Raw genomic sequence first — 27,235 nt, 5'->3', positions numbered from 1 at the left:
TGAATTAACCCTTACAGCCCAAAACCACTGTGACGTGAATTATGATTTCTGTTAGCAGCGACATTGCAGTGTTATAAATTAATCTCACTATCCCCAACAAAGAACCAGGGCTCATTTTCCTTTTCCTAAATATTAGATTGTAGAAAATGCAAGGTTTTAGGATACCCTACACAATAGGTCCGTGAATTTGATTGTGTGGTAATTTTTTTTTCCAATATATACACCACAGCATTGAATTACATAAAATAATTGTGAGTTTGTAACAGGCCTTGTATAAAATGATAGATTCAATAATACTTTTATTTGTACATTAAACACACAAGTTCAAAGTCTGCAAAGTATGCAGGATGATGTTAAGATATGCATGGGTACACTAATAACAGTGGTTATGCTCCTAGCAGTATCCAGAGGCAGGATCTATTAACCTGATTATCAGAGTTTTGAATCACATCTTAGCAATCCTGGAATTAAGTTACTGTTAGGCCCATTGGTAAGCTGCAACACACCCCAACCAACATAAAACATCATCTTTCTTTTGAGAGTTTTTCTTTAAATATAGACACCGGTGCAAATGAGTATCTTAAAGGAGAGGAGGAATTCCAACTTTAAGGCCCAGGTGATCAGGAACATGCCCTCCAAATGCACAGCAATGAAAGTTACTACTGACCTTTAATTTTAATAAAAATCTAAAAAATGTATTGTTACTTTCTCACCAATATTCTCTGTTTATTTCTTTAAAATATTGCCATCAAAGAGGCATCTCTAGCTGGCATACTCCCAGAAAGAAAGGATATTCCTGCACAGGCCTAGTACTAAGCTTTAGCTTTTCCTCATCCATAACGTGTCCAGTGTGGATCGATGGACAAAAATCAGTAACTAAAATCTAGATTACTTTTCACTCAAATATCTTTATTTTTTAAATTGCTCAACTGGCTTAATAATTACTTCAAATGTTGATAAAGGTTGAACTTTATCATTGACTAGTCTATATGTGTTCAGTGGCCATAAAGTGCTTCAGGACATCCTGCAGTTTGAAATTCACAAGAGAAATACCATTAATTGTATTGTTAGGCCAGAATTTACTATATTAGATTTGTTTACAATATCTATACCTGATCTAAACAGGACCAATTCAGTTCTATGAACATGATCAGATTTTGTTTTCAGTATTGTTATGAATGTACCACAGCTCTGAGGGGCCGAAGGGTGTGGGGTAGCCCCCTCCTTTGTGAGAATCGCAAGATCACTATTGAGTCCGTTCAAGAGACCCAGGAAATGGGAGAGAGAGACGTGCCGAATACCTCGTTCCACTGCGATGCAAAATAATGCGACATTGACCATTGTCTCCTGGAGACCACGTTTGTGGATTGGCGACTATGCTACGTGCAAGCCCTCGGGCAAAGTGGGCTGGTTGAGAGAGAGATTGCATCATCCCAACCTGATTGACATCTGAGACCCTGTGAGGAAGTATAAAAGAGGGTCTGGGGGAACACCCCCTTCAGACGCACCAGAAGAAATGCTAACGATCCCGTAGTAGAGGGAAGTCATTTGAAGGAAGTCATGTGCATTCGATTCCGCGGCTGGAATCGGTGACTGGAACCACGGAAACCAGCTTTTAGCTAACAATGGGGAAGCCCACTCCCCTGATTCAACGGATTTGCTTCATAAAAAGACCCAGGCAAGTTTCTTTTCTCACCAATCTCTCTCTCTCTCCAACAAGTGAAAACCCAGCGGTCCCCCAAAAGGCTGAAGCCTGCAGGAACTGAGTGACTTTTATATTTCCATCGGACAATATATTATCCCCTAGACCAGGGGTCAGCAACCTTTACCACTGAAAGAGCCACTTGGACCCGTTTCCCACAGAAAAGAAAACACTGGGAGCCGCAAAACCCGTTTGACATTTAAAATGAAATAACACTGCATACAACGTTTTTTTTGCCTTTATGCTATGTATAAACAAACTATAATGTGTTGCATTTATGAAATTGATGAACTCCTGCAGAGAAAACGAAATTACATTTCTGCATGCAACAAAAACATTTTGAACTCCGAAAAAAAGACGTTGGGTTGAAAGTTACTTTAAAGTAAAATACTCAATGTCTATTTGAGTCCTTCTTGTATTTATGAAAAACGCCGAACTTAAATTTTCCGCCAGCAGCAAACCAAAAATAACATCAGCCAGCTGTCAGCCTGAAAAATAAAAGGACTATTTCACTGAACAATGAAAAAATATGAATACACATAAAATAATAGGCAATTAAAATATTTATCATACTTGGTTAATGGGATTTCTGCTCCTGGACCTCAGCGCACAGCGTCTGCACATCAGGGCTGTATGACGTCACCTTCATCTTTACACAGGATCGCAAGCTGTCATCTGTGAGGCATGCGCGATGTTTGTTTTTAATAAAGTTCATGTTGGAGAACACCTGCTCACTTACATATGTGGATCCAAAGATCGACAGGACTCAAAGCGCATACTTTTTAATGTTTACATAAATGTTTCGAACACAAGTTTGTCCGGTTTTGGAAGGTTTTCAATATCACTCCATTTGTGTTTCTGAGCAAGAACGGGCAACATCTTCAAGGTCTGCTGTCAAGCGTCTAAACTTGGACACCCATATGTCTTTGTCGGCTATGTCGGCCAGTTCCATCTCAAGATCAGGTTGACTCACACCTGCCAATGCAGTCGTATTCAGTAGGGAAGGATCGATGCTTAAGGGAGTGACTGGGAAGGATAATGTGTTTTTTTCCTCTCTGAACTCACAGAAGCGTTTCCCAAACGATGTTTGCATTGCGATGATTGCAGAATGTAAATACTCCGAAATTATCATGTCGTGACCTTGTTTGAACTCTCTCAAATTGGGGAAGTGAGACAAAGTGCCTTTCTGTAAATCTCTGGCAAGCACTGTCAACTTGCGCTCGAATGCCAAAACATCCTCCAACATGTGCAGGGCTGTACGTCCTTACCCCTGAAGAGCTGTGTTCAGCGTGTTCAGGTGCGCTGTCATGTCTACCATGAAGTGTAGCTTTTCCAGCCACTCTGGCTGTTCCAGCTCAGGAAAGGTGAGCCCTTTGCTGCCCAGGAAAGTTTTCACTTCTTCCAGACACGCGACAAAGCGTTTCAGCACCTTCCGTCTGGACAGCCAGCGATAAAAACACGTTGTAGCGGTGTCAGTAAACTGCAGTCAAAGATAGCTTTATTCGAACTAAACAGCCTTGCTTTTAAGCCTCTCTCAACCCAGCCCCCATGGACGCAGATGCTGCAAAAGACGCGTACTCACAAACCCCCGTAGGCTATCTCCCTTAGCCGGAATGCTGGCTAATTGTGAGCCGTTTCGGATGTCGCCACACTTAGATTGTACAAGATCACCATAATCTTCAAATTTAGAATTACATTTCAAAAGCTAACAAACTAACATAAAATACATTTTAATTAAATACTGACCAATTATTTCCCAAAGCCACAGGGAGCCGCAGCACAGAGGTGAAAGAGCCACAAATGGCTCGGGAGCCGCAGGTTGCCGACCCCCGCCCTAGACAAACGATCGAGCTGTTTCTTATTGATGGTTATTATTAGACCCGCGCTTTTAGATTGAGTAGTGACGACGTATATTATCTGAATGTTTGTATTAATCTTATTTTTGTGCCCCTTTCATAAATAAAGACTTTTAAAAATAGTACCATCAGACTTCAACGGACCTCTCTATCTTTGCTGGTAAGTGATCCAGTTACAGGATTTCGTAACAGTATCATCAGATGAAACTATAGGAACAGAATGTTTTTGTGCATCTCAACGGGTGTTTTAATCTGGTACCACACTAAGGGAAGCAGGACAGTGATGTGCAAAAACACAAGTTTTGTGTATGGCAACCCTCCCCTCCAACACAAGTCATCCCAGCAGCAACAATACTGAACAGTTGGCCCAAGTTCCCAAAAGCCTTTCCACTCGTAGGCATGCCAGGTTAATCATACATCATTGTGGTGCAGAAAAACATTTGAAGGAAGTCTCGGGGAGCAGTGTTGGCATTGAATATAAAAAACATCCTATGAGGTTGTACACGACAGACTGAGGCCTTGGGATCAAAAGTCATGAACATGGACAAATAAAGGCTTGATCTTGTTAAAATTTGTTTCAGTGCAAGAAGCCTTCATTGCCTGCAGGCCATATATAAGCAAATAACTTTTTTCAAAATAGCATTAATAGCATTTAAAGCACAATGTTATAACAACACTGTGTATATGTAAGAGAGACAGGACATATGCCAAATTATACTCAAGATTAATGTTTCCTTTCCAGTTATAGACAATTAGCAAAGTCTACATCTCCCCTATTGATCTTAGAATCTTGCAGAACAAAAGGGAGGAGTGGAGGGCCAATCATTCCATCGTGCCCAGGCTGGATCTTTAAAAGAGAAAACTTTTCAATACGTTTCTAAAGGCTTTGAGATTAAATAGCCACAATCTCACTGACTTTAACCACTTAAACTGTCCTAACACTACTTCAACAGAACCTAAAAGAAGCACAATGAGCAAAAACTGTATCTTTTGGGTGGGAACATTTATTGCCTCCAAGGCTAAACAACTGCTTTCAAACATTTATGAAGCCACTTTTCTGTTTTGCTAGATTTCAAATACTGATAAAACAGTAATATTGCCATTTATTGCTCCTGGAGACTCAACTTCTATTTTTTTCAAACATCTATACTCTTTTAGCATGCACAGTCATCACTGTAATTATTTAATCAATACTCCCCTTCACCCCATCCTAGACTTAACTTTTAACGCCTTTCACCCTTTACGTCAGTGCTTGCTAAAACCAACTGCATCTCCTTTTGTTTATGGTTCTACAAGATAACCTAGCAATCCAAAAAAGTTGTTGCTTTTTCCACAAGTTGTTTTTAAAAGCTATGTCCTTTGAACCAATCATAAACCCTACACGCCCACCCTTTAAAAGATACTTTGATCATTGTGCTTCCAGCCAACAAATGTTCAGCTGGTTGAATTTTCCCAAATCCATTGTGTTTAAATAGTTACAATGCAGGCCACTTTATTACAAATTGAGCTAAAAGCTGTAAACACAAGAGATTCTGCAGATGCTGAAAATTCAGAGCAACACACAGAAAACACACAGGAACTCAGCAGGTCAGACAGGATCTATGGAAAGAAATAAACAGTCGACATTTTGGGCTGAGACCGTTCATTAGGACAAGTCCTCATGAACAGTCTTGCCCCAAAACCTGTTTCTTTCCATAGATTCTGCCTGACTTGCTGAGTTTACTTATTTATTGCGATTATCAGGGCAGCCAGTTATCTAGGACAATTCTTAAAGTACAAAAAATAATCAAGAAAGAGCCATAATTCTTTCAGTTATTTTGGACACTATGCAGCTTAATGGGCTGAAGACTGTTGCAAACAGTTTCTAACTGGCATTAGATGTGTACGCTTTTATGGCTATTAGCCACAACATTGTGCTTTTGAGGAAACAGTTTTTAAAATGGTGTCAAGTTGCAATTTATGTTCATAAATCAGTGATTTATGTCACTGATAGTTGGCGAGGAATAATCAATAGGACAATTCAGAACTGTTTTGCTCACTGAGGCTTCAAGCATTCAGGCTTGGAGAACTTGAATTGAAAAGGAAACAATTTCACTACTTCAACGTTAGAAACGACGTAAACATTGAAGCTATCAACGATCATCTTGAATGTTAAAATGAAAATGAGTATTTGAAGGATGCAACCATTATCAAGACCGTATGAAGGCAGTCCATAATCTGCACTGTGTGTCTACACTGATATTGTTCACGTACAGTCAATAGATCATGAAGCAGATAAATTCCCCCATCAGTAAGTATTAGGAACCAATACAGTTTTATAGTACTGCAGTAGCACTGGTAGCATCCTAATTTGTTTTGTATTTCATATAAGTACATAATTTGTTAGCCAGTTTGTCTTTTTTTATAGCTTTTTAACTATTTCCGTGAAACTTGGGCTAATTGGGGCAGCCGTTTAATTGGGTCAAAATGTACTGGTCCCGATGTGTCCCATTAACTAGAATCCACTGTAATTGTTTTCTTCATAAATTTATTTCCCAGATTTTGAATCACCCAGGGATTGGTAGACATGTTACTAGTCCGAAACCAGTGTTATTCCATTGTAGTGCAATTTAGTTTCCATATAGCTGCAGAATTGAGTGCCTTTCCCAAAGATTGATCACCCTTGTCTGCCTAGTATGGGAACTGTACTTCCCTCAACTGCAGGACTCTGCAGATTGAGGGAAGTAAAGTTCCCGTACCAGGCATTCAAGGCAGAGAGTGGTGCAGACTGCCTAGCGCATCTGAAGATGTAAACTTCCCACTACTCAGGATATTTACAAAGACAGGTGTGGAAAAAGGCCCGAAGGATTATTGGGAGCCCAAGTCACCCCGACCACAAACTGTTCCAGCTGCTACCACTCGGGAAATTGTACTGCAGCACAAAAGACAGGATCAACAGGCTCAGGGACAGCTTCTTTCACCTGGCCATCAGCCTGATCAACTCATGCTGACACTACTGTATTTCTATGTTATATTGAATGTCCTGTTATACATACTATTATAAATTACTGTAAATTGCACATTTAGGCAGAGATGTAACATAAAGATTTTTACTCCTCATGTATATGAAGGATGTAAGTAATAAAGTCAATTCAATTCATGCGATTAAATCAACAGTATAAACTAATGTTCACTTGGTAGTATGTCAGAGATCCATGGTAAAGAACAAGCAGCCAGCTTAGACACAACTAAACAAATCTATATCTGACTTGGGCCTTTGACCAAACCACCGTGAAAGCATATGCATATGTACTTGCCTAGAAAATACATATTTTATATTTCTCCTCTGCAGCATTTCACAATAATATTTTGCAAATGAAGTAAGGCACTACAAAGTAAACTAATATATCTGGAGCATACTGTTGCAAATTGATTTACTCAGAATATATATTATAATGACTCCATCCATACGCGACTTTAAAGTATATTATTTCAAAATCTGCTTCTGTGCATCAGATAATCATTGTTTTCCATAAGCAGTATATTAGGTAAACTAATTCATTTAAATTGCAAGCAAGACTTGATGCTTCTGAAACGTGCAACATTTGAACAGCATCAGCACTGCCAGATTATCAGGGACCGCATTCTCACGCTCTTACATTAAACGTCAGTTCATTTCTGTAAGTCATTTACTTTTCGTGTATTTTTCAATTAGTGATATCAGGATTGTCACAAATGATATTTGTTGTTTCTGGCACAAGAACAAGTTGAGAGTTTAAAATATTCTGAACGAGTTCATTATAGCTCACAGCGGTAAAAATAAAACTCCTACAACTAAAGATGTTTAAATGAATGCATAAGATTCTGTTCATTAATTTCAAATACCATAAATGTACAGCAGCACAAATTACTAAAAGGACAACAAAAATCTCTATTGCTTTAGGAATACAACAAATGGAAGCAGCTTTTATTTATTTTTGTGTTCTGGTTATGGCCATTATAATATACACAATCACTCCAAACTAGGAAGCTATTGTGCATGTGTTGCCTCTATTTGTTGATTACCTACATTACAAAATAATACTGTTGAAAATCTTTTTTTCAATTTCACTTAAACTTTCCCCAGGAATCATTCAAAGGCTAAATTTTGTAGCTGTACATATATACTTGCTTACTTGATTGTGACAATATGTGGTTATTGTCCCGAGTTGAAAATGGGTTGTTGGGAGAGCAATATCTCACAGTTAGCATTTATGTACAGTAACTGGGCACAGAGCTTGTTTTTTTCTGACAGCCAAGGTAAAACACTGGAAATAGGCCTGAATGGGAAGTAGAATGTTTATTTTTGTGCGTGAGGGTATGAGCAATGGAGGACTGCTGTTGGCAAGAAGCCGAAAGTAGTTGATCAGAGATTTATTTTTCAACATGCACGTGAATTAGATACTGTTAACTTTTGAAAACCTCCCTCTTCAAAAGGAAGTTGAAAAACAGGCCCTTTAAATGCATGAGAAAATTTCATTCTTATTTCTTCCTCCTACTTCAGATGCAAACAGAAATAATGAAATAACAGTATTTCAACAAGGACTTGTATTTCAACAAGTTCCATTGTCCAACTACACAACCTCATAAAATAAACAATTCAAGTTGGTCAACTAAAGCAATCATTCTGAGCAACAGGAGCAAGTGTCTGGGGAGAGAGAGAGACAGTGAACATGTCCTTGCTTTGGTGTTTGGAAAGCACAGTCCAGATAAGTACATCTCATGGCAAAACACTGCTTCTGCAGGTACACCAAACAGAATTTTCCAACGAGAAATTTCTCATCAGGTTTGTGGAGTTTAAATATTACTTGCGGAAGTCAGGAAATTAATTGGCTTTCAGCATTGGCTGCTGCAAACACCAGGCGAAGGCCACTGTAACAGGATGATTCCCCTAACTGGTTGCTCTAACAGGAATAACTCCTAACCAAAATCCTCCTCCAATGCCCCAGTAAGAAAAGATAAATGTAGAAAATAACAAGGAAGAAGTCATCTTTGATATTTAACATCATGCTGTGTACAAAGGAAAACCAATAGGTTATATACCTCCTTTCATTACCAAAGATAACTCTTAACATGAAGGCTCAGCAACAGAATATGAAAAATTACACTAAATAACCAAGGAAAACATTTTCAAATCATTGATCCTTTGAAGCAATTTCCCCATGCAACTGGAGGGAGCTGGTTTCGTTTCACAACGTCTTTCTGTCAATGTTAATCGAAGCTTTAGAAAGAGAAACAGAATTAACCTTTCAGATCAAAGCCCCTTCAACAAAAGCTGGAAAGAGATAAAACAAATTGCAAAAAGGATGGGGGAAGAGATGGATATATCAAAGGGAACGTCTTCAATTGGAATGATGCCAGGGTTTTCATGCTGACAAACCTTTGGTGAAGCCAGTCAACAGAAGTGAGTCCCTCTTATTTTCAAGTATTAAAACGAGGTAAAGGGATAAAACCTGTATGGTGCATTGGATGCTTACAAGACATCCCTGACTGACTGATTTCCTTTCAGTAATCCACCAGTTTTCATGGTCATGCTTTCCTAGAGCCAATACATAAATTAACAGATTAATTAAATGTAGTTACATAACTTCTGCAAGGGAATTTCAATTACAAACTCTAATGAAGTTGGTAAAAGAATGCTAATTAAACAATTTGTGGCACATCAGCAAGTAGTTTGTTTAAGGATCAAAGATCAACTTCATTTGCCTTATGCATTTCCATGTATTAAATGCTCACTGCTGGATATTTCAGTTGTTAAATGAAGCCCAAGTCACAGATAGGAACAAAATCCTACAGTAGTGTAGAAATGGAGGAAATGGTTAGGGTGATCACAGATAAAATGGGTAGGGTATTAGCCCCATCATTAAGCAAAAGGATTAAAGCAAAGGTTTGTAGGGGTGGTTCTGATCAAGAAAGTGCAGTAAGTATGTGCTTTTGGAAGAGGGAGGCTTTAACAAGGGTTGCAAGCAGAAAGTCCGAAGGAAAGCCTGGCAAGTAGAGGTAGTCAATGTGAACTGGGTTCTTGGCACATGACTAGGAGCCAATCAAGCAAGTCGCCTTTAAGAGGCAATGAAATTGACATTAAGGGGATTGTAAAAGTCTGGCTGAACACGAGTTGCATGTGGACAGTGTACACATTTCAGAAGTGGCATCCAGACATAGAGGCAAGTTAGACAGCAATGTTCATGTCTAGGCTCCTCCATACATTAAATGTTCTGAGGAATTGTAAGGAGAGCTGTAGGCTTTGTGATACACAGGCAGGCCTCTGATGTTCAATAACAGCTTATTTTCTGTTTAAACTTAATCATTTAAAGATCCAATGTTCAAGTTTATTAGTCATGTGTAAATCAAAACATACAGTATAATACGTTATTTGTGTTAACAACCAACACAAGCGAGGATGTGGGGGGCAACCTGCAAGATTTGAAACATATTCTGGCACCAACATTGCATGCCCATGAAGCTCAGAACAGCACAGAGCACAGCAAGCAACAAACAAAAACAAGCCCCATTCCTCCCTCCCACGCATACACATACCTTTAACGCCAGGACAGGCTTACAGCTCTAGCCTCAAGTGGACACAGACTCAGACCTGCAGACACTGGACTTCGATATCCCCAGCGGGCTTACAAAGACTCACAGACTCGGCTTCAGTCAACAGGCCTTGACTTCCAGACTTCCATTTTACCTTCAGGCCTCGATCCTCGGCATCAATCCCAGGACAAACCTATCACAAAACATCAGGCCTCAATCTGGAATCACCAATGGCGGGAACTTAAAACACTAGGCCTCAAATTCCAGTATCACCAATTCATGAACCTAAGGAGTCATCAGAACTTGTTCCTATTGCCTGCATAGAACTTGCTGACCTGGTGGGGGTGGGAACTTCATCCACTCCCTACAGGCACAACATCCAAGCTCTGAAGTCCCATGTCGCTAGTCTTCGAATGTGGATTGGAGATTTGGACTCCGATCTGATCTCAAATTCCTCCATATCCCTGTTCCTAAAACCCTGACCTGACCCTCAAGCCCCTTCTCCATCCCAATAACCGCCCTTATGTACCTAAAAAAGCAATTACAAATTAAATAATTACAAAACAACTAAATCTGAGCCAGGATTCAACAGAGGTCACAGCTCAGAGCCGTCTTGATGTTTATACTGTCATGCTGTAAGATCCATTTTCATGGGAAGTTCAATAATGTTCCATACAGTTTCTTCAACATTTGAACTACCATCTATCCAACAGATAATTCATTAATTCAGCCAAAAATTTGTGCGTGTTGTTCAGCAACAGGTTTTAGTGATCTGCAGGTCTTCCTGTTTTACCTTCCTTAATACTGGCAGATTAACACCTCAAATTTTGCTCATGTGAACACAATTTGGAATTAAACTAGGATGCACACTTACTTAGAGAGAAAGAACAGAAAACAAATTATTCCCCAATCGAGAAAATAATAAGTAGAATGTGTCAGCTTTCTTTTTATGTCCTTGTTTTCAAAAGCATCACCAACAATCTCTAAGCTTTTTATGTGTTAAAAAAATCAAAAGATTTTAAAGGGTGAGATTTTTGTTCAGTGCTAGTAAAGAATTTTTTGACAAGTGGGATTTGAAATATTAAACACACCCATGAGCTAATTTCTTTTCACTTTTTGAAGTAGCAGGATTTGTTAGTGCAGAGACAATTATACTGTGGGGTAAACACATTCAGATATAATTTCCAATTGCAGGATTCATCTCAATGAACTTTTGTTAAATGCCTTGGAGAAAACATTTCTTAAATCACTGTTAATACTCATTTGAAATCACGGAGACATCTCTCCTTCACACAGGGCTTTTCTTCACATTCACTAATGTTTCAATTATGATTATTCTTCAATACTTCATAAAATTTGCCATTCTTAACATGTGAGTCTTCAGTATAACCACCTGACACAAATGGGCCTGATAGTTTTTAAAAGACCATCTTTCTTCCCAAAATCTATTAACCTGAGATTTTGAGCCTACTCAATGGATTCAGCCTACTCAGCCTACTCACTAATGCTAAAATATCAGTCAATGGTACAATGGTACAAAGTCGCAAGGCTGTGGGATTGGATGGCATCCCAGGGCGAGTACTTAGGTTGTGCGCAGCACAACTGGCAGGTGTGTTTACAGACATTTTCAATTTCTCCCTCTCCCAGAGTAGAATGCCCTCTTGCTTCAAATTATCCACCATTGTCCCTGTACCAAAAAAGACCAAGGTAACATGCCTGAATGATTGGTGTCCTGTTGCACCCACCTCAATAATAAGCAAATGCTTTGAGAGGCTGGTCAAGGGATTACATCTGCAGCTTGCTACCACCCAAACTGGACCCCCTACAATTCACTTCCCGACACAACCGATCAACAGATGATGCAATAGCCACAGCTCTACACACCATCCTTACACACCTGGAGAAGAAGGATGCTTATGTGAGAATGCTGTTCTTGGACTACAGTTCAGCATTCAACACCATAGTTCCATCCAGGCTCAACAAGAAGCTCAGAGACCTCGGTCTTGACCCTGCCTTGTGCAGCTGGATCCTGGACTTCCTGTCAGATTGTCAGCAAGTTGTAAGAGTGGGCTCCCTCACCTCTCAAAAGAGGAGCCCCACAGGGCTGTGTTCTGAGTCCCCTCCTTTACTCCCTGTATACCCATGACTGTGTCACCACCCACAACTCCAATATGCTAATTAAATTTGCCGAAGACACTACACTGATTGGCCTTATCTCAAACAATAACGAGGTGGCCCACAGGGAAGAAGTCATCTCTCTGACACAGTGGCGTCAAGAAAACCACCTCTCACTCAATGTCACAAAAAAAAAGTGGCTGGTTGTGGACTACAGGAGGAATGGAGACAGGCTAACCCTGATTGACATCAATAGATCTGGGGTTGAGAGGGTAAACAGCTTTAAGTTCCTCGTCATCCACATCACCAAGGACCCCATGTGGTCTGTACACACCGGCTATGCAGTGAAAAAGGCACAACATTGCCTCTTTCACCTCAGACGGTTGAGCAAGTTTGATATGGGCCCCTAAATCCTAAGAACTTTCTACAGGGGCACAATTGAGAGCGTCCTGACTGACTGCATCACTGCCTGATATGGGAGATGTACCTCTCTTAATCACAGGTCTCTGCAGAGAGTGGTGCGGACAGCCCAGTGCATCAGTAGTTGTGAACTTCCTATGATTCAGGACATTTACAAGGACAGGTGTGTTAAAAGGGCCCGTAGGATCATTGGGGACCCGAGTCACCCCAGCCACAGCTGCTACCATCCGGGAAACAGTACTGCAGCATAAAAGCCAGAACCAACAAGCTCCGGGACAGCTTCTTCCACCAGGCCATCACTGATTAACTCACACTGACTTGAGTGTACTCTATATTATATTGACTCTTCTATTTATTGTAAGTTAATATAGATTACTATGATTGCACATTTAGATGGAGATGTAAAGATTTTTATGTGAAGGATGTAAGAAATAAAGTCAATTCAATTGCAAACCAGATTTTACCTAGAAAAAGCAACTGTAGCACCAAGGATTAGATAAAAGAGTATTTCAAGTTTCATTCGAATTGAGAAAATCATTTAAAATTAGATAACTTTAATTGCAAGATATTCGGTCCTATCAATATTTAACTTGAGCAATGCATATGCTAGAGACAGTTTTAAAGGGTCTTTCTCTCCAGGGTGTATGAAATGATAAAGAACTTCATCCAAAGAGTTGTACTTATTTATTCTGTACTAATTTACACTGGGAGTTTAGTGCCTAAAACTGAAATCTACCCCACTGTGGAAGATTAGGTGTTCACAGGACTGGCTTTTGATATTAGTTGGGGGAGGAAAAAAAACACAAAGATGCTGCCATTCATCAACTTAAAATGGATTAAAATTACAGAATCAGAATCAGATTTAATATCACTGGCATATGTTGAGAAATTTGTTGTTTTGCAACAGCAGCACATTGCAGTACATAAAAACTCATCAAAAAACTGTAAATTACAATAAGAAATATATATTTTTTAATTAGAGATCAAAAAAGTAAGGCAGTATTCATCAGTTAGTTCATTGTCCATTCAGAAATCTGATGGTAAAAGGGAACAAGCTGTTCCTGAAACACTGGTTGTGAGTCTTCGGACTCCTGCACCTTCTCCAAGATAGTTTAATGTCATTTCCAGTGCACAAGTGTAAAGGAGAACAGAGAATTGTTACTCCGGATCAGATGCAGTGCAAAAAAAAAACACGATAAGTACACAGTTAACAATAAATATAAATACATAAAATAGCTTATATACCTAGTTTGACTGTAAGTTCTTAAATCTTAAATGTCGCTGGGCATGGGACTGTCTGTGCATAAGGTGACAGACAGGAAATGACAAGGTAGTGGTGCGTTAGTGAGTGATGTTGATCAGCCTTACTGCTTGGGAAAAGTAACTATTTTTGAGTTTAGTGATCTCGGTGTGGATGGTAAATAGCCTCCTCCCTTACAGGAGTGAGACAAACAGTCCATGAGCAGGGTAGGTAGGATCCTTTATGATGTTACTGGCCTTTTTCTAGTACCTTTCTATATATAGGTCCTTGATGTTGGTGCCAGTGATGTGATGGGCAGTTTTGGCAACCCGTTGTAGACCCTTCCTCTCTGCCATAGGGCAGTTTCCATACAATGCAGTGATGCAATTTATTAGGATGTGCTCTACAGCGCATCTGCAGAATGACATGATATCGATGTGCATAGTTTAGTTCTCTTCAGCCTCCTCTGAAAATAGAGGCCTTGATGATACCAGAAAGAAGAGGTCATGTTCTGGATGATGGAGGTCCTTAATGATGGATGCCGCTCTTGAGGCATCACCTTTTGAAGATGGCTATTTTCCATGACGGAACTGACTGAGTTACTGCAGATTTTTCAGATCCTTTGCAGTGGCCCATCCATACTAGACGATAAAGAAACCAGTTAAAATAAAAATTCCTAATGAAATATAGCTACTGTCATGCCTTCTTTATAATTGCATCAATATGTTGGGGCCACAATATTTCTTCAGGACATGTTGATATCTAGAAAATTGAAACTGCTCAATCATTCCACTGCTGATCCCTTGATGAGGACTGGTGTGTGTTCCCTCGACTTCCCCTTCCTGAAGTCCACAATAAATTCCTTGGTCTTTCTGAAGTTGTGACACCACTCAACCAGCTGATCTATCTTGCTCCTGTACACCACCTCCTCATTTTCCAGCAGCACAAGAGATCTTTAGTTGGTAACACAGCGCAAGGTTTAAAAAGAGCTCAGGTGCTTTTGGCTCTTTTCAGCAGGCAACAATCAGCATGAGAGGTCATTCATGACAGGGCAAGACTTAAAAAGGGTTTGGGTGCTTTCAGCTCTTTTTGGCAGGCTGCAGTCAGTGTGGAGTCAATAAAAAGAAGGGAGGTGTAAGTGGAGAGGCCATTGCATAAGTCGGCCAGTGTTAAGAGTGTTCGGGCCTTGGCTCAACAGGCTTGGGCAAACACAGGCATAAATTCAAAGCAAGTTTCTAGCAAGTATTATTTTCTGTAGGTACATAGCTAGTGTGCTGAGAATGGGTCAGGAGGTAGTGGTATGTTTTTTCTCTGAGATGTAGGAACTCTGGGAGACCTCAAGTCTCCTTGATAATTACATCTGGATGAAATGCATCAAGCTGCAGCTCCCTAGAGACTGTGTTAAGGAAATGGATGACCTTTGGCTCATAGAGAAAATGAGGAGATTGTAGATAGAAGCTTCCAGGAGGTCATCATCCTTAAGTTGCAGGAGGCAGGTACCTGGGTGACTGTCAGGAGAGGCAAATGGAATAGGCAGCCACTGCAGAGTACCCCTGTATCCATTCCCCCTCAATAATAAGCATACCACTTTGCATACTCTTGGTGGGGAGGAGAAGTGGTGGTGACGTACCAGGAGGAGGGGCTGCAGCAGTTGGGATGTGAAAGAGACACAGGATGGCATGCTGCCTCCCAGGTGTCAGGGTCCGTGAACAGCTGGAAGTTGTGGAACATGATCATATCAATGACACAGGTAGGAAAAGGGAGGAGGTCCTGAAGAGAGCGTTAAGAGGTTAAGAAGAAAGCTGAAAAGCAGACATCAAAGGGTAGTAATCTCTGGATTGCTGCCTGTGCCATGTACCAGTGAGGGTAAGAATAAGATGACTTGGCAAATGAATGCGCGGTTGAAAAATTGGGCAGGGGGCAGAATTTCAGATTTCTGAATCATTAGGATCACTTCTGGTGAAGGTACGACCTGTACAAAAGGATGGACGACACCTGAACTCGAGGGAGACCAATACCATATCAGGCAGGTATTCTAGAGAGCTGTTGGGTGGGGGGGAGAGAAGGGATGGGATGGGAACTGGAATAATAGAGCTGTTAGTATACAACTAGATGCAGTGTATAGTGAGACTGTGAGGAAGGACAGGCAGATGAGAGAGCAAAATTGAAGTCAGTGGGATGAGTTAAAGTGTGACAAGTGCAACAAAATCAAAAAAGGTTGATGAATACAGAATTTAAGGTGTTACATTTGAATAGGGAATAAGGTAGATTATCTTGTAATGCAATAAAGATTAGCAGATATCACTTTATGGGCATCTCTGAGTCATAGCTGAAAGAAGATCACAGCTAGGAGCTTTGCATCCAAGGATACACACTGTATTGAAAGGGAAGGTAAGCAGAGGGGGTGGGGGGTCTCTGTTGGTAAAACATGAAATCAAATACTTAGAAAGAGATGACATAGGATCAGAAGATGTAGAATCCTTATGGATAGAGTTAAGAAACTGCAAGAGAAAAAAGACCCCGATGAGAGTTATATGCAGGCCTCTGAACAGTAGTCAGGATGTGAGCTACAAATTACGTTGAGATACGGGGGATCTCACTATCCAGGTTGATTGGGAAAGTCAGGTTGGTTGATGCTAGATGCCAAGACAGAGAATTTGTAGAATGCCTACAGGATGGCTTTTTAGAGCACCTTGTGGTTGAGCCCACTATGAGAATGACAATTTTGGATTGGGTGTTATGTAATGACCCAGATTTGGTTAGTTATCTTGAAGTAAAGGAACCCTTAGAGGAGGCAGTGATCATAACATGATAGAATTCACACTGCAGTTTGATAAGAAGCTAAAACAAGATGTATCATTAAAACAGTGAAGTAAGGGGAATTACAGAGACATGATAGAGGAGCTGGTCAAGGTTGATTGGAAGGGGACACTAATAGGGATGACAGCAGAACAGCAATGGCTGGAGTTTCTGGGGGATATTCTGTGGGTGCAGGAAAGATGAGAAAGTATTCTAAAGGAAGGATGAGGCAACTGTGGTTGACAAGGGAAGTCAAAGACAGCATAAAAGCAAAAAAGAGGGCAAATTATATAGCAAAAATAGTGGGAAGTTAGAACATTGGGAAGCTTTTAAAAACCAACATAAGGCAACTAAAAGTCATAAGGAAAGAAAAGATTAAAGATGAAAGAAAGCTAGCCAATATTATCAGAGGATATCATTTTTTTCAGATACAGTATATAGAGTACAAGAGAGAGGTGAGTGTATATAGGACCACTGGAAAATGATGCTCAAGAGGTTGTAACCCGGGGGGGGGGGGGTGTGCAAAGAAAAGGTAGACGAACTTAAGTATTTTGCATCAGCCTTCACCATAGAAGACACGAGCAGTATGCTATAAATGCAAGAGTGTCAGGGGGCAAAAGTAAGCATCATTGCCATAGATAAGAAGATGATTAGGAAACTGAAAAGTTTTAAGGTAGATTATGTACCTGGATCAGATAGACTACACCCCAGGGTTCTGAAAGAAGTAGCTGAAAAGATTGTGGAGGCATTAGTAATGATCTTTCAAGAATCACAAGATTCTGGAGTGTTTTCTAAGGACCTGAAAAATTGTAAAGGTCACTCCACTCTTTAAAAAGGGAGGAAGGCAGAAGAAATGAAATTATAGGCCAGTTAGCTTGACTTCAGTGGTTGGAAAAATGTTGGAGTCTATTATTAAGGATGTCATTTCAGGGTACTTAGGGGCACATGATAAAATAGGCTAAAGTCAGCATTGTTTTCTAAATAAGAAATTTTGCCAAACTAATCTGTTGGGATTCTGTGAGAAAATATCAGGTAGGATAGACAAAGGAGAGTCAGCGAATGGTGTTTATTTCAATTTTCAAAAGGCCTTTGATAAGGTGCTGCGCATGAAGCTACTTAATCAGGTAAGAGCCTGTGGTATTAAAGGAAAGGTACTAGCATGGATAGAAAATTGGCTGACTAGCAGGACACTGAGTGGGATTAAAGGAGGCCTGTTTTGGTTGACTGACAGTGACTGGTAATGTGCCTTGGAGGACAGTGTTGCGACCACCTCTTTTCATGTTATACTGTATGTCAATGATTTGGATGAAGGAATTGATGACTTTGTGGCCAGGTTTACAGCAATACAAAGATATATGGAGAGACAGTTATTGTTGAGGAACTGGATGACTGCAAAAGGACTTAGACAGATTAGAGCTATAGCCAAAGAAATGGCAGTTGGAATATAGTGTAGGGAAGTGTATGGTTATGCACTTTAGCAGAAAGAATAAAAGCATGGACTATTTTCTAAATGAGAATAAAATTAAAAACTCAGAGATGCAAAGGGACTTGGGAGTTCTCATGAAGGATTCCCTAAAGGGTTAAGCTATAGGTTGAGTTGGAGGTAAGGAAGGCAAATGCAATGTTAGAATTCATTTAGAGAGGATTAGAATAAAAAAGCAAGAATGTAATGCTGAGGCTTTGTAAGGCATTGGTCAGATTGCACTTGGAGTATTGTGAGCAGTTTTGGGCCCCTTTATCTAAAAAAGGACGTGCTGGCATTGGAGAGGGCCCCAGAGGAGGTCATCAAGAATAATTCCGAGAATGAACGGGTTAACGTATGAGGAGTGTTTGATGACTCTGGGCCTCTACTCAGTAGAAATTAGAAGAATGGGGGAGGGGGATCTCATTGAAATCTATCAAATACTGAAAGGTCCAGATAAGGAGGGTGTGGGAGGGGAGGGTGTTTCCTATAGTGGCTGAGTCTAGGACCAGAGGGTAAAGCCTCAGAATAGAGATACGTCCATTTAGAACAAAGATGAGAAGGAATTTCTTTAGCCAAACAGTGGTGAATCTGTGGAATTCACTGTCACAGATGGATCTGGAGGCCAAGTCACTAAGTATATTTAAAGCAGAGGTTGACAGGTTCTTAGTTAGTCAGGGCATCAAAGGTTATAGGGCGAAGGCAGAAGAATGGGTTGAGAGAGATAATAAATCATACATGATGGAATAGCGGAGCAGACTTATAGGGTCGAGTAGCCTAAATCTGCTCCTATGTCATATGGCCCTACGTCTTATATTCTAGTCCTCTCGAAATGAATGTTAATATTGCATTTGAATTCCTCATCACTGACTCAAATTGTAAGATAATAGTCTACACCTTTTTTCCCTTCGGCTATACGCTTTCCTATACTGTATTCCATCTGCCACTTCTTGACCCACTCTCCTCAGCCTTCTGCGCACTCCCTGCTTCCTCCACACTACCTGCCACTCCACCTATCTTTGTATCGGCCACATACTTGGCCACAAAGCCATTAACTTCATCATCCAAATCACTGACACATAATGTAAAAACAGCAGTCCCAACACTGATCCCTGGGGGATGTCACTAGTCACCTGAAGCCAATCAGAAAAGGTCCCATTTATTCCTCCACTTTGCCCCCTACCAGTCAGCCAATCTTGATTGAAACACAAGGAGTAGCTCCATTAGTAAATACAGGTGTCCCCTCCCCCCTTTACAAAGGTAGTGTGTTCCAATGAAACCTTTCTTGAGCCAAAATGGTGTAAAGCGAAGAACCATTAATTTATATGGGAAAAATTTTCATAAAAGTGGAAATCCTCTTTGTAATGCGAAAATAGGTTACTAATGTAGGTCTTTTGTAAAAGCGAAGTGGCGTAAAGCAAACATTCATAAAGCGGGGGACACCTGTAACCTAAAACATTAAACAATACAGCAAAGTAGTCAGCCCTTTAGCCATGATGCCCGCACTAACCATGATGTCAGTTTAAACTGCACTTCGCCCCGCACGTGGTCCATGTCTCTTAATTACTTTCCAGCTCATGTGCCTGTCCAAACATTTTGTAAATGTTGCTGCAACAGAAACTACAATTTTGAAATAGTGTAGTCAATTTGACAGAATGGCAAAATGTACAAAATCATCTTTTCAGACCAATAGATAAATTTACCAACAGCATGCTACTTGGCACACATTGCTCCTTTAGCATTTTCACTTTTTCTCCTACCCTTCTGATAATTATAATGGCAGTGTTGCAAATAACTTCCAGAGTTTGGCTTAGGAGTTTCTTTCATTATCACAAAATCAATAATAATATTTATACAAATAAATCTAGATACTACTGTTTCAAACTGCTCAAGATACAATATAGTTCTTGCTTAAAGATAGACATTAAATCCATAGAAAGATTTTGACTGCATTGATGCTTTAATAAGAGATAAATTACATTTGGCTATTTTCTGGGATCTAGTGGACAAAGAGCTTTGAATTAGCCCATGATATGGAGTAGAAACATCTGTGATTTACACAAAGCACAAGCTCAGGAACTCTGAATTATTCACATTTCATTTACCCTCAGGAGTAGTTGAGGAATTCAAATTTCATAAATCTCAATGTCTTGTCAGACAGGCAATAGAATAGATAGGGCTCTAACATCTGAAGTCAACAAGTAGACAAAACAGTTATTAATATTCCATAACAACTTTAATGTTCAGAAAAATACTGTTCATTTCAAGCAGTCACTATATTTTACAATTTTCTTATGTCTGGCAGTGTATGGATAACATGAAATTTTGTAAAGATTATGGTGAGAGATTTTAAATGAACACATTACTAAAACATTGAAGAAAAACATCTTACACAAAACCATTAAGTAGTGATATGCTATCACATCATTACACAGTTTTATAGCAAACATTTTCTCTGTTACATGAGTTGATAGAGTATCAATATTTTTTAAATGTACAGTTCAACTTGAATTTTAAAAAGAAACAAATAAAAGTCCTGAGGCAGGGTTTTGGTCTGAAATGTCAGAAGTTCCCAGCCCCAATGCCAACAAATGCAGCTCAAGCCACTGAGTTTCACCAGCAGATTGTTGCTCCCTATTCCAGCATCTGCAGTCTCTAAGGTTCATCACATATTATATATATGTCTTAAAGAAAGATATTTTGTACTTGGACTAAATTAACTTTAGTAGAAGAGTTTAACCAAGCTACAGATTCTCCAGGGCAAGAGAGAGAATTGACAGACATTATTTTGATATTGCATGTCAATATCAACTCTCAGCATGTTGCTGCATATTTTGTACTGATAATTTTCCCCTTGAAGATTCATGGTAACATTCCTCGCTTTTCAGAATTTATATGAGATTTTCCACAGGAAATTACAAGGTCAAATGCTGCTAGTTGAAAGCATAAAACAGGTGAAAATACTGTATATACCTTAAAATGGAAGAATATCAAAGAAACAAAGTACTACAAAGCAGAAGAGGTGATTAAAAGTAATTTGAGGGAAGTGGTGGTGGGGGGGGGGGGGGGGGTTGGGGGGGCATTACCAGAAGCCCGAGAAGTCGATGTTCATGTCATCAGGTTGGAGGCTACCCAGACAGAATGTTGTTGTTCCTCCAACCCGAGTATGACCTCATCACGTCAGTGGAGGTGGCTGTGGATGCAGATGTCAGAATAGGAATGGAAAGTGGAATTAAAATGGGTGGCCACCGGGAGTCCCGCTTTTTCTGGCGGATGGAGCATAGGTGCTCAGCGAAGCGATCTCCCATTCTCCATCGGGTCTCACCGATATACAGGAGGCCACACCAGGAGCACTGGACGCAGTATATGACCCCAACAGACTCACAAGTGTAACTTTACCTGAAAGGGTTTTTTGGGGGCCCTGAATGGCAATAAGTAGAAAGGTAAACCTGTTTACCAAAATCTGCTGCCAGTTGATTAGCACAGGTCTTCCATACTCAGCCAAATATGCAGTCTTTGCCAAAATCTTTCCGTAGATGCTTTAGGATCCTTTCTGAAGGATGCTTTCATGTCAGCCTCAGAGACTGAAATCACAGTGTCATTGGGCCTGTGGGGGTTTTCCAAGGTGCCTCCATTTCAGTTTTTTTAAGAACATGGAGGCACCTTCACACAGAGGCTTCATTTCTTTGTACATAAAAGGCTCTTTAAGCCTTCTCTACGCAAAAGAAAGCTAATTCTACACTTTTCTGCATTGTCCATTAAAACTGATATAGAATTATTTTTCAAAAAACATATGCGCCACAAGTACTCAATGCTGTAAATGACACAAGGTATATCACTGGAATTGTCTGCAGACTAAATTTACCAGAGCTCACATAAGTACATTAATTATAATCCATTAATGGTGCTTACTCAAATTGCTTAGTGGATAAAAGGACCATTCACTTGCGTTCAATTATTCATCACAATTAGGACAATGCAATTGGCATTATTGCTATCCATAAGCTGCAAAATGAGTTTGATATTGTTAAGTGCAGAGCAGGGTCTCAAGGAATAGAATAACCAAATGTTCTGCATTTACTAAATAAAAGGGTGTATAAATTTGTTCACAATGACCCCTCTTCTCCAACAAGTTGACTGATATCCAACTGTTGAAGCAGACAGCCTGAAATTAGGACAGCAACAGGCAGCCATTTTGAACCCCAGCAGCTTGCTCAAATTAGTGAAACAAGCAGAAAACCTTTTTTGTTGTCATTATACATATACATGTCTTATACACATTAATAGTTGCACTGAAAATTGGGCCAGTACAAATAGTAACCCCAATAATCTCAATAATTTTCTGGCAGGTCAGATCTCAATTTGTTGGGTTAAGCAAACACTTAAGATTATTTAACCGTCATTTGCTATTTCATTTAAATTTGTTATCAAGCCTGCCAAAGATGCTGAATACGTTGCAAGTATTAAGTGCTAATAGTTTCTTTCTTTTATTCTTAGTCATGTGGTTGCTTTAAGGCTTTCAACATTATATCCCAAAACCTGGATCCAAAATGCACCAAGGGCTGATTGTGAGCAGAGGTAGTGCCTGGAAAGGGCAGTACTTTAACCAACTATACCTCTGTAGCCATGTAGCAAATCTTCTGAAAGATTGTTTGTAGTTAACTCTACAATGGCCAGTAGTGTCTGGCTAGCCTTTCGTACTTATGTGCAGATGACTGTCAATCTCCCACTTCATCCTCCACCATTCATCCCTGGATTAAACAGTGCCTGTAAGCTTATCAAAGAACTTAACACAAGTTCTATATCAGATGCAAGCAAACTGCAGCCTCTCAGGTCTCCAGCCTTTCCCAGCCCTCTTCATCAGGCTCAAGGTCAGGTAAGGTCCTGATGACCAATTGCTCAGTGAGCTGAACATAACATGAGGACCCATTATCCTAATCTGAACATTGGGGTGACTCCAAGTACTTCAAATCTTCTGCCCCTCTCAGCAGAATCATGACTCCACGTTAAGTATAACTTGTTCTTCCTAAATTGTATGACTCTCACCAACTACAAGGATAATGGAAGGCGCCAGTCAAAATCCTGCAACATTTAATCAATTGCACGGTAGATGTAGCTTCATGGTAGGACTATGATGGCTCAGTACAGCAGCATGCCACCACCTTCTCAAGGGCAATTAAAGATGCACACTAAATGCTGGCTTTACCAATGACACCCAAATTGACACGGAGTCCTAAAAATATCCTAGTAAAACTATGCTGCATTACTTCCAAATCCAATTCACTATTCTAGGAGTGAGGTACCCAAAACAGTAAATATTATCCCCAGTGTAGAATTGTGTACCTGTAGCAGAATTGCTACCTACCTTGCATTCTGATCCTCTACATGTAAAAGCTAACATGTTATCCTTTATTGTTAACTATCGGTCCTTGACTTTTTAAATGCACACATTCACAAATTTTGACCTCGACTACTGGTAGTTTGTCACAATTGAGATAGTTCTGTCCTTTGTAAGGTCAAAGTGGATGATACATATTTATCAAGATTGAAACATATTGGATGAAATTTTGTCCAATTTTTGATTGATGTGTCTGTAATTTAATGTTTCAATAATAGTCTGGGAATAATCCTTAGCAGAGACTTTTAAAGATTTGAAGACCTACCTTCATCCGCTCTGGAAAATCCTTGGCAAAAGATGAATAAATCTGTCCCCGATTTCCAGCCCCAATTATAAGCACTTTCACAGGAAGATGCATGGTCACTGTTGAATGGACCAAATACAAAGAAAGTTAGGCACACAACAAAAGAAAAAAAAACATATAAAAGAACATTTCTTTCAAACAGTTAACTTCTTTATAACAGAACTCAAGAATGTGACCCTCAAAAAGGATTCTTGGCCTCACAATCTATTTCATCATGGCCTTGTTATCTGCCTTCCCTGCACTTTCTCTGTAACTGCATTCTGTTATTATTTTCCCGATGCATTGCTGTAATGAAATGTTCTGTATGGATGGCATACAAAACAAATGTGTTCCACTGTACCTCAGTAGGTGTGGCAATAATAGACCAATTTGAAGGCTTTTCATGCTCCTTGACAGGAATGCTGTGGTCTCCAACTCTTTTACATTACATTCACCGTGCATCATTCCCTAATGCCACAGATAGAGCTTCAAACTGTGTGTGGAATTTAGGTATTAAAAACAATTACACTATCCATTGTTGACCATTATATCAATCAAATTCTACTGCACCTATTTAAAATGTCACTACTCCTTTGTTTTTAACATATCTTACCCAATCAACCTGTGCATAATTTTTTTTTAAATTTTTTTTATTAGTTTTTCAAAACATTTTACAAATTAAAAACCCCAAATCCCAATGAGGAACATTAAAACAGTGCAAAATTAAGCATACAATAACAATATGCTACAAAGGAAGAGAATTTAGCAAAAAAAAAGCACCTAAATTAAAGACAAGTAAGCTTAGTGTCCTCCCCAAACTCCACAACACAAGAAAAAACAACAACAACTCCAGACCAACCACAACACAATGTAGAGAGTACAAGTCAGGACAGCCAAACTCCCAGACTGTGAATACACTCAGCAACAGAGGGTAATAATACCACCTACCAGAAAAAAAAGGAGCTGAAAGCAAGGGACCGAAAAGAAAAAAAACCCTAGTCAAGAGGAAGGTTATGAAAGTACTCGATAAAAGGTCCCCAGACCTTATGGAACTTTAGATCCGAATTGAGAACTGAATAATGAATTTTTTCGAGGTCCAAACAGGCCATGATGTCGTTAAGCCATTGAGCATGAGTGGGCAGGGCAACATCTCTCCATCTGAGGAGGATCAAGCATCTAGCCAGGAGAGAGGCAAAGGATAATATTCGGCATTTGGTCGGACCCAGACATAAATCTGTCTCGCCCCAAAAACCGAACAGAGCAATTAAGGGGTTTGGTTCTAGGTGCTGATTCAGAATACACGATAATGTAGTGAAGACATCTTTCCAGAATTTCTCCAAGCTAGGACAGAACCAGTACATATGGATGAGAGAAGCCACTCCCCTCTAGCATTTATCACAGAGCGGACTAACGCTAGGGTAGAATCGAGATAGTTTAGATTTAGACAAATGGGCTCTATGAACAATCTTAAACTGTAAAAGGCAGTGGCGAGCACAAAGAGGTTGAGTTAACCGATTTGAGAACTGAATCCCAGCTCTCCTCAGATAAGGAGATATTTAAATCCTGCTCCCAGGCCATTTTGATTTTATCCATGGGTGCAATACAGGTTGCGTACCCCTTATCCAAGATAAGATCCAAGATCCAAGATTCTCGGGTCCAGAAGTGTTTTGTATTTTGGAATGTACAATGAGATAGCTTGGGATTGCCATCACTTCCAGCTCTGAATTTATGTGCTACTGGTAAGCAGTTCTCATCTTACACTTGCTCATCAACTTAACAGTAAACATTACATACCATTAATATAATTAAAATATAATGTGAGCAGGTAATAAAAGCATCACAGCAGCATGGGAGAATACCTGAATCACCTGTTGAACAACAACCAACAGTGGTCTCCACCTATGATGCCATGTTTTGATTAAAAGTTTACAGTGCACTGCATCTGTAATTTACTTTTTTTTAGGTTTTATGTATGTCACAAAAGGAATCAGCATTGTAGACTTGCTCTGGTGTTAGATTTTCGTGATCATCAGACACTTTAAAAATTTAATGCCGTGCTTTTTCAAAAATTTCTACAACCATCCTGCTGAATATTCACAATTACTTTCAAGTTTCAGTGTCATCTATGTTTTTTATTAACTTCTGTTCATTACATATGTGAGGGCACTTCTCAGAACAGTCTGCGGTGCATGGAGACCTTCACATCACCTGGGAACCTTTCCAACGTCTTGTGAAATTTCCCATTTGTGGCATCATGTCAGTGCTCAAAAAAATTTGAATTTTCGGACAAGGGGTAGTCAACTTGTATTTTGTAAAAGCAACATCTAACATGTGGAACTGAAGTGAATTCTACAGCTGCTCTCCTGCAGTGAATGTAGTTTCAACACAAGTGATTACTGTCAACGTGAGTTGCCTGCAGACAATGAGGGACCCAAATTACAAAAGTGATGACAAGACATAGGTTGCATGTCACTGTTCATCACTGTATATCATTATAAATGCAAGTTGTTAAGAAATAGTAACCATGTCAAGGCCTGGGTTGATAGATGGCAAGCAACACACATGCCACAGTAGTGCCAGACCACAACAACATCCAACAAAAGAAAACTTAGCTATCACCTTCTGACATTCAAAGTCATTACCACCACTGAATCCAACACTATCAGTATCTTGAGCATTACTAATGACCAGAAACTGGCTGGATTAGCCAAATGCACTATGTGGCTACAAGAGCTGGTCAGAGGTTAGGAATTCTGTGGCAAGTAAACTCACCTCAAACCCCCCCCCCACCCCCCCACCCCCAAAGCCTGTCCACCATCTACAAGGCTCAAGGCACGAGTGTGATAGAAAATTCAGTTGGGTGAGTGCAGCTTCAATCACACTCAAAAAGCTTGACGCCATACAGGACATAGCAGTCCACTTGATAGGCACCCTAGCCATAATCATTCACTCACTCCACCAGTTTGTACCATCTTCTGGTGCACTGCAGCAACTCATCAAGACAACACCTACCTAACCCTTTACCTCATCAAAGCACAGGAATACAAGCACTGGAAGATGCCCTCCAAGCCACACACCATCCTGTTTTGGAAATATATAACCATTCTGTCACTGTCACTGGGTCAAAATCCTGGAACACATTCCGTAATAAGGGTTGTAACAACCCTTAAATGAAAAACAATCTTCAGCTTGACCCTTTCAACAGATTATGAGCCTCTTTATGGAGTCTCTGTTCCTCAAGGTCCCACAGCAGTTACACTTATTTAGTGTTTGCTTTTACTTCACAGCAGAATGGAATAAGTTTTTCAGACAAGCATTCCCTATTATCATGTGTATTTAATATCTAATAAATAAAACAAGCACTACAGCTCACTGTAACCACATAGCATAAACTGGTAATTATAATTA

The 27,235-nt window shown here is 39.9% G+C and overlaps 1 protein-coding gene across 3 annotated transcripts in view; it reads right to left on the bottom strand.

The window, feature by feature from the left end:
• zgc:154075 (uncharacterized protein LOC556929 homolog) overlaps window positions 1–27,235 on the bottom strand; it is a 218,357-nt gene that overhangs the window by 180,666 nt on the left and 10,456 nt on the right. For all 3 annotated transcript variants that reach the window (XM_059952096.1, XM_059952095.1, XM_059952097.1), the window contains one exon: window positions 23,810–23,907. In XM_059952096.1, the coding sequence (XP_059808079.1) occupies window positions 23,810–23,902 (93 nt within the window). In that variant the 5' untranslated portion in view covers window positions 23,903–23,907. Of the gene's footprint in view, window positions 1–23,809; window positions 23,908–27,235 lie in introns of those variants that run through there.

This window comes from Hypanus sabinus, chromosome 27 (assembly GCF_030144855.1).
Source record: "Hypanus sabinus isolate sHypSab1 chromosome 27, sHypSab1.hap1, whole genome shotgun sequence".
In the NCBI taxonomy this organism is placed as follows: domain Eukaryota; kingdom Metazoa; phylum Chordata; class Chondrichthyes; order Myliobatiformes; family Dasyatidae; genus Hypanus; species Hypanus sabinus.
This window is presented reverse-complemented; position numbering and strand designations above follow the sequence as displayed.